The 17,562-nt window shown below is 39.4% G+C and overlaps 2 protein-coding genes across 2 annotated transcripts in view; one reads left to right on the top strand and one right to left on the bottom strand.

Moving 5' to 3' along the window:
- LOC127512615 (GTPase IMAP family member 8-like) overlaps nt 1-17,562 on the bottom strand; it is a 139,544-nt gene that overhangs the window by 63,072 nt on the left and 58,910 nt on the right. The window lies entirely within an intron of this gene.
- Nucleotides 216-15,698, top strand: dqx1 (DEAQ box RNA-dependent ATPase 1). The gene is made up of 12 exons (XM_051893668.1): nt 216-488; nt 2,753-3,106; nt 5,630-5,823; nt 5,904-6,285; nt 6,887-7,156; nt 7,239-7,338; nt 8,857-9,015; nt 9,125-9,316; nt 9,402-9,527; nt 9,597-9,787; nt 11,919-12,109; nt 12,194-15,698. Exons 2-12 carry the CDS (start codon nt 2,810-2,812, stop codon nt 12,360-12,362), a joined length of 2,271 nt encoding a protein of 756 aa, XP_051749628.1. The 5' UTR covers nt 216-488; nt 2,753-2,809; the 3' UTR covers nt 12,363-15,698.

Below are 17,562 nucleotides of genomic sequence, written 5' to 3'. Positions count from 1 at the left end.
CATTCATTTAGTATTTAGTTGTCGGTCTCCACCCTTTCTCTTCTCTACTATCTAGTTCAGGTTTCAGCTCCACCTGCCCGGTGAGCACGAGGCTGTGTCTCGACACCTCTTGAGTTCCCTATCTAGTGAAGGGCGTCAGTAGTGAGTGTGTCGCAATTCCGTGCTGTCCAGGCAGCAGCCGGGCAGGATTTGAGACGCGGCCCGTGAGGTGAGTCGCGGTGGAGCTTCATCATGGCGGCGGAGTTTCGCTCTCTGGCTATGAAATACTGTCAACAGTCATGAATGATGTCGTAATATTGTACTAAAACAGACACGGATCGATTTTAAAGCCTTTCGGTCACATTCTCATTATTCTCTGAAGGACATCATATTATTTTTTGTGTCATCGCGAGTCTTGATGGATGTACATTAACGCGTTGTTTCTCTCATTTACATCGTTTGATTTCATCGGGTTAGTCTGACGGATCTGAGGTGAAAATGTGCTTTAGGTAAATGTGTTTTCCTCTCGTTCTGCTTTGTTTTTGTCCTTATTCTCCTGTTTATTCGGCGTGTTGTCGTCTGATCTCTGACAGTCAGCTGATACACGGTCATTATGCAGATTTAAAGGAAACGCGTCTGAATTTATTCATCATATCATGTAAAACATTATACCATTACATCGTTATTGTATTTAAAATAATTACTCTGTTATACTAAATTTGATTTAGCCTTATCCTAATGCTATATCACAGTGTTTATCATGGTTGTTTTCGAGTCAAAAACAAATGCCAGGCCTTTTATATTCTATAAATACAAATAAAATCATGTTCAGGGTGTGATCTATGTAAGTAATGTAAAGCACTGATATGTTTAAGCTTAGTGATGATTTTGCATGCTTTACCCTGTTGTTTGTGTTGTTTTGTTGTTTATGATGAGCTTTAATCTGACCTCAATATCACTGACACTCATATTCTCACACAAAAACCTAAGCTTGTTTCTGCTTTGTTCTGGTTTGTTTTGTTTTGTCTCCTGGTCAGTTCCTCCCAAATGCATCAGTGCCTTGTTTATCACATCACATATCTTGTGTTGTAGTATTAACATATAATTAATTTACATTATAATTCTATTCTACTGCATGTGTTATCAGATACCGTCTTACTAACCTGAGACAGATCTCATATTGTGTAAGTAGCGGTTATGATAGTAAAAAGAGTGTGATAGTGACTCGTTTACGTAACACTGAGGAAAACAGGATAGTGTTGAGCATTGTAGTGTCCTTTACATAATGCACTGAAGCCTGCGTTTTGCAGTGCATTTGTTTGAGTTGCTGGAGGACATGTGCTGGATTCCTGACATGTGTAGAATTACTGAGAGCTTCAGCGGCTGTTCTTCTTGACTTCATTCGCACTCGCTGCTGCTGCAGGAAAGAGTAGTTCAGCTGTTCCTTAGTCTGTAAGAAATTGTGCATTGGTAACATTTCTTCTTTTTTGTCATTTTTAGATTTTTATTTTGTAATAACAACAACAAATATAGCTGCAAGAAGCAATTACGGGGTCAAGCCGAATAGGAAAAGGAAATATTTGTGATCATGAGGTTAGGATAAAGCTGTTTAAATTACATCAGTTAAAGCACTTATTACATAATAACATGGTTTATAACTTCTGAACAGTAGGTGGCGCTATGAGGAAACTCTGCATGCACCCTCAACTCATGCCTGTGATGACATGTACCAAGTTTCGTGTCAATAAACAAAACTTTTGCGAAGATACAGCCACATATCCATTTTGCGTTCTCGCAGTCAAATCTAATGATGTAAGTTAAATGACAATATGTTCAATTTTTCATATGTTATAAGCATTTTCATAAATTTCATTATCTCTTGACCACTAGGGGGCGCTAGAGGATCTAAAACGTTACAGGTCCTCTCAGAACATGGCCTTGATAAATCATACAGAGTTTCGTAACGATACATTCATGTGTTTGTAAAACACAAAACTCAAAATGGCCGATCCCCAAAATGGTCGACCAAAGAAAATTGGATATAGTCTAACTCAGCATGCCTCAAGGAGAACATCCTCATGATTTTAGGACAAGGCATTCTAAAGTTATAAGCAAAAATTGACATTTTTCCTGTCTCGGCACCAGTAGGTGGCGCTGTGATGATAGTGTGCATGTACCCCCAAGTCATGCACTATACCAAGTTTGGTGTCGATACACCAAATCATGGCGAAGATACAGCATCAAATCCATTTTTGCGTGCTCACTGTCAAATTCGTTGACGCGCTGTACAAGAACGGATTAGTCGATCAAAAATCTTTTAATAACTTTTTGCCTGGTGTGTGTGTAGATGCTACATACCAAATTTCGTGCAAATTGGACAAACGTTCTAGGAAGAGTTTGAAAAAGTTCAAAATGCAAAATGGCGAAAAAATTTTCATGATGGAAATGATGTCATAGGGTGCATTCAAATCAGCGTGAGCCATGGACGGTGCAGTCAAATCATTTTGGCTTTTTTTATTTGCTTCAGCAGAATCAATAATTCATTATATTCACATTATAAATAGATGTAATGAATGTACAACCAGTTTCATCTATGTTGGCTTGTTGTTGATTTAGCGGTGTGTTGAGCTGTAGTGAACCCTAACCACATTCACATTGGTGTTTGATCAGTATGGGGTTTTCTTGGGCGTTTACATTTTTGTCCCACCAAACCTTAAATGTTTCCTTACATGCATGATATCAAATTAAGCTCCTGTTGATTTCTTCCGTGTAGGTAATTTTCATTTGCGGGGTACCTCAGGGCTCTGTCAGCAGCCCGTCCACGTTCAGCATGTCCTCCACGGCTGTCCCGAAACCTTCTCCTGCGCTCTCAGGCCTGGACAATCTCTCCATATCATCTCTGCTGTCCGGAGACCTGGAGGAGGACGGCGAGAGAGCAGACGATGATCTGGCCGATCTGGAGGTAAACCCCTACGACGGGCTGCCGTTTTCCTCTCGCTACTACAGTCTGCTGGAGGAGAGGAAGCAGCTGCCCGTGTGGAGTCTGAAGTTCAGTCTGCTGGAGCACATGGAGTCGCACAGTATGATCGTCCTGAGCGCAGACGGAGGAACGGGGAAGAGCACACAGGTGGAGCACACCTTACGTACATCACAAACACTCACTGCTTCACGCTCATGATCTGTTGATAGTTCCTTGGCGTAATGTGAAGTTCAACATGCATTAGCAGCATCTTCTAGATATGATAGTTACAGTGTTATTTCAAAGCCACATTATTGAAGTTATTAATCTCTAATGCCATTGTTGGTTAACAGACACCTGTCCGGTCCAACTATTAATGCACCTGCTATTAGTGACTGAAAAGATCATTATTCATTCATCAGGAGGTTCATGTTAAGCTGAATGGACGGCATCTGTGTCATGATGTTTATCACCACTGAAAAATATCTTTTCCGCCAGTCTCTAAAAGCAAAGAAAATGAGGCGGCGTAATTAAGCGACAAGATATTGTAGTCACGGCTAAAGGTTGCTGTTAGGCACAGCATGCAGTGCGGTGAATCAGATATTTTTTTGTTTTAATGACACCGTTACTACATGATAAAATATGAAGGACACAGATGTTGCTGAAAAGTGCTGGACCAATCTGGATTCCTCTCTCTCCGTAAGGCACTGTTTACATGGATTTTTTTTTTTTTTTTGGTAAAAATGCAAGGATGCACTAAAATGATCAAAAGTGACAGTAAAGACATTTAAAATGATACAACAGATTCCTGTTTCAAAATAATGCTGTTCTTTTGAACTTTCTATTCATCAAAGAAAAATAAAATGTATCATAGTTTCCACAAAATGATGTTTTCAGCTCAAATAATAAATATTTTTGTAAGGAAGAATTAGCAAGCAATTTAGCAGAAATACAAGCTGCATGTTTCTGCACATAAACCTTCAGTACACCTGACCCGCAGACTTCCACTGTGATTGTTTACTGTCAGCACGACTCTTGTGTGGTGATGGACAGTGTGTCACAGATGTTACCAAAAGAGTGTATTAACATGGATTAATCCAGAACATTCCCCAGGGCTGTAACCAGAAGACTGCAGGCTTGATTCCTGAAAGAAAGGAGTAATTGAGTCATATTCTATTGTGTTCTATTCCATCCTATTCTGTTTCATTCTATTCTATTCTGTTCTACTCTTTTTTTATTCTGTCCTGTTCTGTCCCATTCTATTCTTTGTCCTCTTCTGTTCTATTTTATTTTGTTCTATTCTAGTGTTATATTTTTCCCATTCTGTCCTGTCTTGTTCTGTCCCATTCTGTTCTGTTCTATTCTATTCTATTCTATTCTATTCTATCTGTTCTGTTCCATCCTGTTTTGTTCTATTCTATTCTATTCTTTTTAATCTGTTCTGTTCTATTATATTCTGTTCTGTACTATTTTATTTTGATCTATTTTCTGTTCTGTCCCGTTCTATTATTCTTTTTAATCTGTTCTGTACCATCGCATTCTATTCTTTGTCCTCTTCTGTTCTGTTCTATTTTATTTTGTTCTATTCTATTGTTATTTTTTCCCCATTCTGTCCTGTCCTGTTCTGTCCCATTTTGTTCTATTCAATCTGTTCTGTTCCATCCTGTTTTGTTCTATTCTGTCACATTCTAGTCTAGAATTCACATTCTGTTCTATTCTATTATTTTTAATCTGTTCTGTTCTATTATATTCTGTTCTGTACTATTTTATTTTGATCTATTTTCTGTTCTGTTCTATTCTATTCTTTTTAATCTGTTCTGTTCCATCGCATTCTGTTCTATTCTGTCCTGTTCTGTCCTGTTCTGTCACATTCTATTCTTTGTCCTCTTCTGTTCTGTTCTATTTTGTTTTATTCTATTGTTATATTTTTTCCATCCTGTCCTGTCTCATCCTATTCTATTCTGTCACATTCTAGTCTAGAATTCACATTCTATTCTATTCTATTTTTTAATTTGTTGTTTTATTATATTCTGTACTATTTTATTTTGATCTATTTTATTGTTGTTCTTTTCTGTTCTGTCCCATTCTATTCTATTATTTTTAATCTGTTCTGTTCCATCCCATTCTGTTCTATTCTGTCCTGTTCTGTCAAATTCTAGTCTATTCTGTTTTGTCCTATTCTATTGTCGTATTCTATTCTGTTCGATTATTTTTAATCTGTTCTGTTCCATCCCGTTCTTTTATATTATGTTCCATTCTATGCTGTCCTGTTCCATTCTAGTTATCCTATTTTATCTGTTCTGTTCTCTTCTGTTCTGTTCTATTCTATTCTATTCTATTCTATTCTATTCTATTCTACCTGTTCTCCCCATCATGTTCTATTTGGTCCTATTCTTTTCTATTCTATTCTGTTCTTTTAAATTCTAAGGTTTTATTCAATTCTATTCTATTCTGTTCTATTCTCCTATTCTAGCCTGTTCTTTTATCCTGTTGTATTGTATTGTATTGTATTCTATTCTGTTTTGTTCTGTTTTATTTCGCTTGATTCTATTCTATTCTATTCTATTCTATTCTATTCTATTCTATTCTAGCCTGTTCTATTCTATCCTGTTGTATTGTATTGTATTGTGTTCTGTTGTGTTCTGTCCTCTGATGTGCCTCTTTCTCTGGTGTGTGTGTGTGTGTGTGTAGGTTCCTCAGTGGTGTGTGGAGTACGCTCTGTCACATGAGTTCTCTCAGGGTCTGGTGTGTTGCTGTCAGCCGTACGCGGCGGCCGCCTGCAGTCTGGCGCTCAGAGTGGCCGATGAGATGGACTTGAGTCTGGGGTTAGAGGTGGGCTACAGGGTCCCGCACGAGGACGGCTGCACCCCAGACACCATACTGCGGTACGAGGCCGTGACACGCTCGTTGCTCTCAGCTGCATGCTCATTGATCACATAGTAATGCTTGTGCTGGAAATCTGCAGGTTTGTGACGGACTCCCTCTTGCTGGAGGAAATGATGTCAGACCCTCTGCTGCGCCAGTACGGGGTTCTGGTCATCGACGAGGCTCAGGAGCGCACGGTGGCCACGGACGTCCTGCTGGGGCTGCTGCGTGACGTGTGCCAGCAGCGCCACGAGCTCCGGGTGCTGGTGCTCACGGCGCCCGCCTCCGCTCAGACCTTCGCCAGCTTCCTGGGAGAGAGTGTTCCTCACCTCAGCGTTCCCTCACAAATCACCACCACGGAGATTCTGTACCGGGACCCGCCAACAGGACGCGACCTGGCCACAGCTTCCTGTCACATGATCCTGGATCTGCACCGCAGGGGAGAGGAAGGCGACATACTAGTGTTCCTCCCCAGCGTGCAGGTGTGTGTCTCATTTTACAGACTACGTAGTACTTATTATTTTTGCTTATTTGTTTTATAATTCCATTTTTAAATATATTTTTATATATAAAAGTTCCTCCTCTCTTTTCTCTCTCACATGTAAGTAATGTAAAGCAGTCCTATATCATCTCAGCACACTGATCTCCTCATTTGAATCACACACAAACATGGACTCACCTTTTGTCAACAGCGTCACTCCCTCCTTCAGTCCCTTGTGCAAACTGACCTCTTTCTGCTGGAGAAACTTTCAAAGCTGGAGAAAAGTTTCAAAGCTTCTGATTTCACAGAGCTGGTGTGAGATTCACTGTGAAGAACGTGTTGAAGATGGATTTGCTGTTGAAAAGTTAACGTCCTAAAGCAAAATGTACTTTTGCATGCGTTATTCACAAAGTCAGCTGAGCAAAATAATTTATACTTCATCGAACAGTTACAGAGGAAAAGATCCTATCAAATCCTCATATTTGAGATCGAGTTAACAGGTTCAATAAATATTTATATTTAAAGGCCCACTGAAGTGGGACTGTAATGAGTTCATCCATCAGTGATGTACATATGACCAGGATGTTTGTTGTGTTTGTCAGGAGATCCAGGAGTGTCGTGCGGCGCTGGAGAAGGAGTGTGTGTCTCTGAGCGCTCATCTGTCGTCTCTACGCGTGATCGCGCTGCACGCTGCCGTCGGAGGCTCTTTGCAGGAGCTTTACGACACCGAGAGCATTGAGGACACGCAGCAGGACGAGCAGGAGACTCCGGCCCACAGACGCAGGGTCATCCTCACCGATGTCTTAGGAGAGGCGTCGTTTTCCCTCCGCAACATCCGTTACGTCATCGACACCGGCGTCCAGCTGAAGACCGTGAGTCTGTGGAGATCAGGGTTTGTGTGGGTTCTTCTGACGCACGAGGCTCAGTGTTGTTCACCCTGCTGTTCCTCCACAGATCTACAACCCACAGATCCGAGCGGATTCACAGCTTCAGCAGCCCATCAGCAAACAGCAGGCTGACACGCGAGCCCGGAGGGTCAACGGCAAACTGCCCGGTGGGTAAATCAACATGTTATTAGAGTGCCCCTATTATGCTTTTTCGAATACTATCTTGCATGCAGTGTGTAATTGAGCTGTTTGTGAATGTAAAAGATCAAAGTGCAGATAAATAAAGTTTTTGTCTCCTAAAAGAAAGAAGCAGTTCTGAACTGAAAGGAGTCGTCAGTAATTCCAGTCTCACTTCCTGCTGAACCTACATTGATTTATAACTAATTTGCATAATGCCAGCCTATGGTCTCAATTGGCTGAACAGCATTTGTTATGCCCCGCCCTCAAACACTGTAGTTGTATCTGAGACTGGAAGAGTTTGGTTCGTGTTGTTCATGTCGAGAAGACGCTGTTTTCTGCTGCCAAAGCAAATCCACTTTGATGAGATTGATACGGTAAAACCGACGCCATCGTTACTGTTCGAATCGCTGTGTGTCAAGTGCTGAAATTCAGATATGCTAATGAGAGCTTGGTTTCCAACCAATCACAACAGACTGGGCCATCTGACCAATCAGAGCAGAGAGGCTTTCAGAAAGGCGGGGTTTAGAGAGACCGAATCCTTGATCGAACCATTTCAGACACTGTGAGAAAAGAGCTGATGCTGCAGTGGATATTATAAGAAAATGAAAGTGTTTTTTGATGAATATAAACCTGTGATAGGAGACTCCAAAACAACATTAGGAACCTTTGAAATAGCATAATACAGCACTTTAATGGAATATGAAAAAGAGAGAACCTTGTTTTAGACCCATGTGACTTTCTTTCTTCTGTTGAAATTTTACAATGAGTGAAACTAAAGCTTCAAAAAGACGCAAAAGCATCATGAAAGTGGTCCATACATGCTCTAAGTACTTTTATGGTGCTTTGTTAGTTCAGTCCCATCCACTGTCGTTGTATAAAAAGATCAACATAAGCTTTCTGCGTTTCATATGAATTAAAAATCAGGGCATTTTGCATTTATGCATTTGGCAGATGCTTTTATCCAAAGCGACTCACATTGCGTTCAGTGCTTACGTTTGACCAGTTCATGCATTTCCTGGTAATCGAACCCATTAGGGTTATTATCTAGGAGTCTTTTCCTCCACACTGGCTCCTTTAGTAAGTGGCGTTCCTCAGGGGTCAATTTTGGGACCGCTGTTGTTCTCTCTGTATATGCATCCTCTGAACTCTATTTTTCAGAAGTATAGTATTGCGTACCATTTCTATGCTGATGATCTTCGGTTTATATAAAACATGTTCTCTGGACAAAGTACACGAATGTTACAGTGACATTAAGCTTTGGCTTTCTAACAACTTTCTACAATTAAATGAAAGTAAAACTGAGGTCTTGATTGAAGGCTCTCCCATGTCACATACCTTTGTTGGTCAGCAAGGCTCCCTGACTAAAACTAAAACAATTCAGACTAAATTATGAGTAAAACGAAGTCAAAATTTGCTGTCAGAATGAACACTGGTGTTGATTCCGTTCAGTTCAATAACTGTGTATGAGTTATGTGAAGGATGGCAGGGCTGTGTTGTGTTCACAGGTGTGTGTTTTCGGCTGTACTCTCAGCTGATGTATGAGGAGGAGATGCCTGTGGCTCGCTGTCCAGCGGTGGCCGAAGCCAACCTCAGTCACCTGGTGCTGCTCCTCAAGAGGCTGGACATCGCAGACATGGGCCAGTGCAAGTTCCTGGACCGGCCAGGTCAGACTAGAGTTCTTCTATGGAAGCTCTTATTACATCAGACATGATGTTTCCAGCTGCCCAGTGAAACCCTGCTGCATTTTGAGAAAGCTTATGTATGTTTGTGCAGCTCCTGAGGCGCTGATGCAGGCCCTGGAGGATCTGGACTATCTGGCGGCTCTCGATGACGACGGGAATCTGTCGGAGGTGGGAATCATCATGTCTGAACTTCCACTGGAGCCGCCGTTAGCCAAAGCTCTGATCGCGTCCTGTGAGTTCGACTGCGTCAACGAGCTCCTGACCATCGCTGCCATGCTGACCGGTACTGTATACAGATGAACGACTCTCACGCTTACATACACAAAGGCCTTCAGTAAGATGAGACGTGTGTGTTTGATGACTTCCAGCTCCGCCGTGGTTCATCACACCTCCGGTAAATAAAGAAGAGGCGGCTGCGACGCACAGACGCCCCCTGCTGCATCCGGAGGGAGATCACATGACCCTCATCAACGTCTATAACGCATATCTGCAGCGTGAGTGACGTCTTTATACTAATGCTTCGCACTGGATCACTAGAAACTGATGTTTCTGTGTCTCCTCAGATAATGAAGATGAGGTCTGGTGCAGGACAAACTTCTTAAACGCCTCTGCGTTACGATTGGCTGTGGTGATTAGGGCGGAGCTACTGGAGGTGATGCAGCGAATCGAGTTGCCCGTCTCTCCTCCCGCCTTTGGTTGCCAGGATAACAGCACCAATATAAAGAGAGCTCTGATATCAGGCTTCTTCCTGAAGGTAAACACACACGCTCATAGTGAGACGGTTAATAAACTAAAGCACGGCACTCTAGAATGCTGGACTCTGATTGGCTGACAGACATTGTAGAGCAGGATTCCTCATACCTCGTGCCACTGTGGAGTTTAATGCACCAACACACCTGACTGTAATTAAACCCGAAAAAGTGGTCTTCATTATTATTGAGAAAGCCAACATACTGAAATGCTATTAACTTTTCTTCTGAGACAAAACTTTCTGACTCTTAACTCCTCCTAGGGCTTTCAAGCTAGAACCACCAAACTCAGGTGACCTTCACACTTGGTGTGCTGTATCTTTTCAAACTGATCCGATGTACGATTTTCGTTAAACGGATGATCAAAACTACGAAAAATCCCATAGACTTTCATTGAGGGAGTCAAAACTTTTATACAATAACCCTAACAGAGTATTTAAGCTTCATCCAACAAGTATTTATCACTAGCAAAGCCTAGCAACTACCTTAGAACATGCTAGCAACGTGCTAATACATGCTAATTCATGTTAGCAATGTGTTAAAACATGCTAATTCATGCTAGCAATGGGTTAAAATGTGCTTACGTCATGCTAGCAATGTGTTAATTGATGCTAGCAGTGGGTTAAAATGTGCTTACATCATGCTAGCAATTTGTTAATTCATGCTAGCAGTGGGTTAAAATGTGCTTACATCATGCTAGCAATTTGTTAATTCATGCTAGCAGTGGGTTAAAATGTGCTTACATCATGCTAGCAATTTGTTAATTCATGCTAGCAAAATGTTAATTCATGCTAGCAGTGTGTTTATTCATACTAACAATTCACTAATTCATGTTAGTAACATGCTAATTCATGCTAGCACTTTGCTAAACATGCTAACAACATGTTAAAACATGTTAATTCATGTTAGCAATGTGTTAAAACATGTTACAAATGCTAGCAACATGTTAAAACATGTTAATTCATGCTAGCAGTGTTTTAAAATGTGCTAACAACATGCTAATTCATGTTAGCAATGTGTTAAAACATGTTAAATCATGTTAGCAACATGCTAATTCATGCTAGCAATGTTAAAAATGATAACTAATGCTAACAATGTGTTAAAAATGTTTGTTAGATAAATAATGCTAGCAACATGTTAAAACATGTTAAATAATGATAACATGCTAAATCATGCTAGCTACATGCTAATTCAACATGTTAATTCATGTTAGCAATGTGTTAAAATATGCTAACAACATGCTAATTCATGTTAGCAAAATGTTCATTTATATTAACAACATATTAAAACATATTAGCAATTTGTTAATTCATGCTAGCAACATGCTAAAACATGCTAATCCATGTTAGCATTGTGTTTAAAACAGGTTAACGACATGCTTAATCATGCTAGCAACATGCTAATTCATGTTAGCAATGTGTTCAAGCATGCTAATTCATGTTAGCAATATGTTAAATTATGTTAGCAACATGCTAATTAATGCTAGCAACACGATAAAACATGTTAACATGTTCAAACTACTTCAAACTGAGAACCTTCAAACTTTAAGCTTTTAAAACTTATTCAGACTTGGTCAGGCTTTCCCAAGCCAACATCAAAGTTTGTCTTGACAAACTTTTTTTATCTAGTTGTTATTATTATTAAAATTCCATAATCTTTTAAATTTGCATTGCAATTAAAATCATAGTAATTAAAGTAATTATTATTATTAAAACCCCGTAATGTGTTTGATTTGCATTGCAATGAAAGGCATAGAACTCAAACTATAATACTGTTAACAAATAAAAGAATATATTTGTCAGTATTTGTATTTATTTGTGTCTGTATCTTTACACAAATGTGTGTTAACTAGCTAACATTAACCACAGGAATTAGTCTACAAAGCCAAATTAAAATGGTTTAGTTTCAGTCCATGATCCCAGAATTCAGTGCACAAGACGCAGGCTGATAACAGATGTATTTAATGCAAATGATGTGGAAAGGTTTTGCCTGTACAGACATGAGCAGTGTTGTTTTTATGTCTGGAATAGTTGATTCCGATTGGTCAGTCTCAGTGTGCAGCATCAGATTGAGGTTTATTACACTGTGATGGCGGTACATGATCAGTTTTAAGTCTGCAGTGTGTTTGATCTTCAGGTTGCTCATGACGTTGATGGCTCTGGGAACTATCTGCTGCTCACACACCGGCACGTGGCTCACCTCCACCCGTTCTCGTCGTACCACTGCCGCCGGCCGCGGCCCGACCCGCCCAGCTGGGTGCTTTATCACGACTTCACCATCTCGCACGACAACTGCATCTGCATCGTATCTGAGATTCACCCTCAAATGTGAGTGTGATCGTATCAAATCCCTGCTGGTCTTTAAGTGGTTTAAGCTGGTTTATCTCCAAGGTTTAAACCTGTGTGTTGTAGGTTGGTGGAGCTGGCGCCTCAGTACTATCTAGGGAACCTTCCGCCCAGTGACGGCCGAGATCTGCTGATGGGCCTCAGACAGAGTTTATTTCCTCCGGATGAGCAGGAAGCAAACCCTCAGGACGAAGCGGGCAATGAGTCCAGTGCAGAGACGTGTAGCGTACAGTAACTGAGCAGCAGCTTCCTGTGATGTTGCAATAACACACAAACTCAGGCCGCGGTGCAATGAAGAACTCCAGATGTCTGTGATAAGATGTCAGTCAATCTCACATGGGCTTTAATTTAATTAGGCTCAGATTTGTTATTTCTGTAATTGACATTCTATAAAATATATATTTATATATATATTTTTAATAATGAATAAAGTCTTGTTTCTGGATCAAGTAAGGGAAGCGAGTCCAGCAAACACACTATCGGCTTCCTGCAGCCAATCAGATGAAGCTCAATCATGTCCACTCACGTGATTAAGACTGCAGTCAAATCAGTCATAAATGCGGTTTTACTTGCTCGTCTGTTATTGGATGCTTTCTCCCGCTGAATAAAGGACTTGCGGCTGGCAGTGAGCAGTATGGAAGCTTGTTTCTGCCATGGAATAAAAATGGAAAAAGGTTAATTGCGACTTTTTATCTCGCAGTGCTGACATTTTTCTAGGGATTCTGAGTTTATATTTCAAAATTCTGACTTTTTTCTCAGATTTCTTTTCTCCTGAGAATGAGATAAACTCAGAATTCGGAGAAAAAAGTCAGAATTGTGAGATGTAAATTCAGAATTCCGAGAAAAAATCTGAATTACGAGATGTAAACTCAGAATTCTGAGGAAAAAAGTCAGAATTCCGAGGAAAAAGTAAGAACTGTGAGATATAAACTCAGAATTCCAAAAAATAAATTCTGAATTGCAAGATGTAAACTCAGAATTCCGGAAAAAAGTCTGAATTGCAAGATGTAAACTCAGAATTCCGAGAAATAAATTCAGTATTGCAGGAAAAAATCAGAATTGCGATATGTAAACTCAGAATTCTGAGGAAAAAAGTCAGAATTCTGAGGAAAAAAGTCAGAACTGCGAGATGTAAATTAAGAATTCCGCAAAAAAAGTCAGAATCGCAAGATGTAAATTAAGAATTCCGAGAAAGTCAGAATTGCGAGATATAAACTCAGAATTCAGGAAAAAAGTCAGAGATATGAGATGTAAATTCAGAATTCCAAGAAAGTCAGAATTGCGAGATATAAACTCAGAATTCAGGAAAAAGTCAGAATTATGAGATGTAAATTCAGAATTCTGAGTAAAAAGTCAGAATTGCGAGATATAAACTCAGAATTCGAAGGGGAAAAATGTCAGAATTGCAAGATGTAAATTCAGAATTCCGAGAAAGTCGGTATTGCAAGATAAAAAGTCTTAATTAGCTTTTTATATTTTTATTCCATGGTGGAAGTAATCTTTCCTGAAAAAGAGCGTTTCTACAGTGGCATCAGCAGTTGGAAACCTTCACTTTTGCGTAATTCTGCACCCGCATCATGTGGTCCTGTCAAGACAGAGCGGCATCATAATGTTCCCGTTCTCTCTTTTATATTTGTGTTGTGCTCTCGTAAACACTTCTTCACGGTTCATGTGTTCTGTATGCGTCTTTATCTGTATACAGACATTCTCCTCTTCCTCCCGTCAGCCAAATCGAGTTTTCCGGCTTGTGTTCACTCAGTGTGAGCTTCAGGCTCTTCAGGCCCATTCACACCAAGAACGAGAACTATAACCAGAACTATATTAGTGTCCACATTAACGCACCATAATGTTCTGTTTATTATAAGCGCTCTGCAGTTTTGTCACCTGCCGCTTTAAATGGTCAAGCTCTTTAAAGAAGGATAGTATGGAAGCCCATTTCTGCCACATAAAAAACATTCTTTTGTAAGTCATAATTATAAGATGAAAAGTCTAAATTATTACTTAAAAACTCATGACATACTAAGTTGAAATTATGACACAAGATGAAATTGACATAAGACATGCACAAGTCATGAGTTAGTTTCGACTTTTTATCTCATTATCACTTTTAATTTTAACTTTTTGTCAGTTTCGACTTTGTCTCATAATTTCGACTTGGTATGTCATAATTTCAACTGTTTTATCATAATTATGACTTTGTATATCATAATTTCACATTTTTGTCAGAATTTTGACTTTATCTCAGAATTATGACTTAGTATGTCATGACTTTTTAAATAATTTTAAAAAATTATCTCAGAATTATGACATCTCATAATTAACTGTCATAATTTCAGCTTTTTATGTCTTAAGTTTGACTTTTCATCTCATAATTTTGACTGGGTATGTCATAATTTAAATTTTTGTATCATAATTAAGACTTACTATGTCATAATTTCATTTTTTTTTGTCATACTGTTGACTTTTCATCTCAAGATTTTGACCTAGTATGTCATAATTTCAACTTTTTTATCTCATAATTATGACTTTGTATATCATAATTTCAAATTTTTGTCATAAATTTGACTATCTCATAATTAAGACTTAGTATGTCATGACTTTTTGGGCCGGTTTCACAGACAGGGCTTAGCCTAAGCCAAGATTAGGCCTTAGTTCAATTAGGATATGTAAGTAGCTTTTATAAATGTACACTAGAAAAAATCATCACTGGTGTCCATCTTGAGACAAAACAGTTGCACTGACATATTTTAAGATCTTTCAGTGCAAGTTGCTTTCAGTTAAAACAGCTCAAACACACATTTTAGTCTGTGCAACTGGGGGTATAAGTAATAATTTTGACTTTTTTATCGCATAATTATGACTTACTATGTCATAATTTCAACTGTTTTATCATAATTATGACTTGGTATGTCATAATTTTGACTTTTGATGTCATTATTTTTTTCTTGTGTGGCGGAAATGGGCTTCCATAGGATGGATTCTGATTGGCTGTCAATGTTTTTATCATTCCTCTGTGTTGCTATCATTATAATTGTGGCGTGGACTCTGCTGTTCTCTTAGAGTTAGAACGATTATTAAACTTCACAGTTATTGTGAACGGGCCTTTAGTCCAAGATGAGTAGCACAACAAACATCAGATTCAGCTGATATCACTCAACCTTCTCATTGACCTGAACACATTTCAGGATGAATCATTGAATTAATGTTCTGAACAATGTTCCCTTTGTTTTCCACAAGTTTTGTTTTGTTTTTGGTATCATAATTGGTCCAAGTTCATCATCTCCCTTGATTCTCTGCTGTGATATACTGAACATGAGTGAAAGACACTTGTGAACAGATTGATCAACACTGTGGTTGTTCAGGGTTCAGTTTGTTTGAATCCTATGATTGTGTTTCGTGGTTTTAGAGGTTGTTGCCGTTTACTCCTTGTAGATTGTTTTTGTATTTTTCTATATCTTGTTGCACCGTCTCTCTCCTAGAAGACTCTATTTTGTGTGTGAACTCTTGAGTGTACAAATGTGATTTTAATACAGTGGGAAATTTGAACACTAATTAAAAATTGTGCAGTTTTTTTTGAATCACAGTTTTGGTTTTTAAGTATAGAAGATGTGTTCATTTTGCAACCAGTCTGCTCTCCTTCACCTTATTTGGTGTTCCGGGTCAAAAATGACCTGCCTTAAAAATCACACTGTAAATAAATGCGTAATCGCTTACTTTAAAGCCCTCCATGTTTACTTCCGTATGACAGCGTGCTGTGTGTGTTGCCAAGTGCGCGATTTTCCCGCAGAATTAGGTTACTTTTTCACTGTTGCCTCGGGTTGAAGCGACCGCACTAATGCGATATTTAACCCGCGATTTTTACCGGGATACCACACGGAATGGATTGGGCTAGTTTTGGACTTTTTGGTGAGTGGATTTTTGGTGAAAACCTGACAACCCCGTTTGTATCGTTCTTTTGCTCATGCAGGTCAGTTCAGGACCATGATCTGTTCACACTGGAAATCTGATATTGGCCACATTTAAAACAACAATGTGAACAGCTATACAAAAAAAAATCAGATCTGAGCAAAAATCGGAATTGAGCATTAAGGGCCAGATTTACTAACAGCTTGCGCCAACAAGCCCTCTTTTGGCGTTAAACTACTGTCGGGATTTACTAAAATCATGCAGTGCAAAATTAGCGCTAAAAAGGTGTGGACTGAGTTGTTTTTGTGGCTGAACTTATGGTATATGCATTTGTAGGAGTTTCCCTTTCAGACGCAAAATTTATGGGAGGAGAGTATTTAAACGAATCACACAACGCAGTTTACTAATGTTTGCGCTAGTCAATTTACTGGTATTTGCGCCATAATTTAATGCCCCAAAAAAAAGCGTGTCTTAACCCATTTTGCGACATGGCTGCAATCGTTGCTGCTAGGAGGAGACACCGCAGAGAACAGAGAGCGCGTGGTAGAAGGGAGAAAATATTTTCCACTCGTATTAATTTCTTTGGAATGCCAGAGTTAGACGTTATCTGAACATATCCTTTGCCAAATATGTGTACATGTTTGTCAGATTATATATAACAAGTTGTGCCTGAGTCGACCCGCACCTGAGGAGCATCAGCTCTGCTTATTTGCGACCCAATGCTAATTTGCGCTGCTCTTGGTAGATTGCGTTGGTCATTATGCAAATTATTTGACTGCGTCTGTGTTCTTAAATTTGCGCATCAGCAGTAGATCACGCGCAAAACTTGCCACTCCCATTGGTGCATTTGTGGAATTGCGCTCTCGCGCTAATTTGCCCCGTTTAGTAAATCTGGCCCTAAGGGAATGTAGCCTTATTCACCTCAAAAAAAAAACAAAAAAACACTTAGGAGCATAAACTTAAAATCAATAAAAGCTTCACAAAGAAATACAAAACCTGTGCTGATCGACAGTAAATAAGTTGACAAAACGATTGAATCCAACGTTTAGAAATAATATAGCATATTGAGAGATTTACAAGCAGTTTTTTGTAGGCGGGTCATTTTTGACCCGGAACACCGCAAGTGTAACAAGGTTGGGAAAAAAAAATCCCCAAAAATTAACACAAAAATAAATAAATAAACAAACTGGGAAGTTGTTATAACCTGTGTGAGCAAAGTCAGAAAGTTTTAGTCCAATAAGATTAACATTTTTGGGAAAAAGAAAATCCTCTCCAGCTAGTAATACCAAAGTCCCTTTAAGTCATTTCACTGGGCGGCCATCTTAGAAATGCCTCTCGGTAGGGCCGTGAATCTTTGGGTATACAGCGAATCGATTCGATTCACGATAAATGGGTGTTTGGTCCGTCCATGCAATAAATGTGCGCCCTTGAATAAGCGGGTTTTAACGTTACTTCAGCTGCTCAGGTAATGACCACGCAATGACCTGGCAGCTTTATCAATGGCTTGATCGGTTTGACTCAGGAGGAAT

The sequence above is a fragment of the Ctenopharyngodon idella genome, chromosome 5, assembly GCF_019924925.1.
Source record: "Ctenopharyngodon idella isolate HZGC_01 chromosome 5, HZGC01, whole genome shotgun sequence".
Taxonomy (NCBI): Eukaryota; Metazoa; Chordata; class Actinopteri; order Cypriniformes; family Xenocyprididae; genus Ctenopharyngodon; species Ctenopharyngodon idella.
The sequence above is the reverse complement of the archived record's forward strand: the minus strand, read 5'-3'. Positions and strand labels throughout refer to the sequence as shown.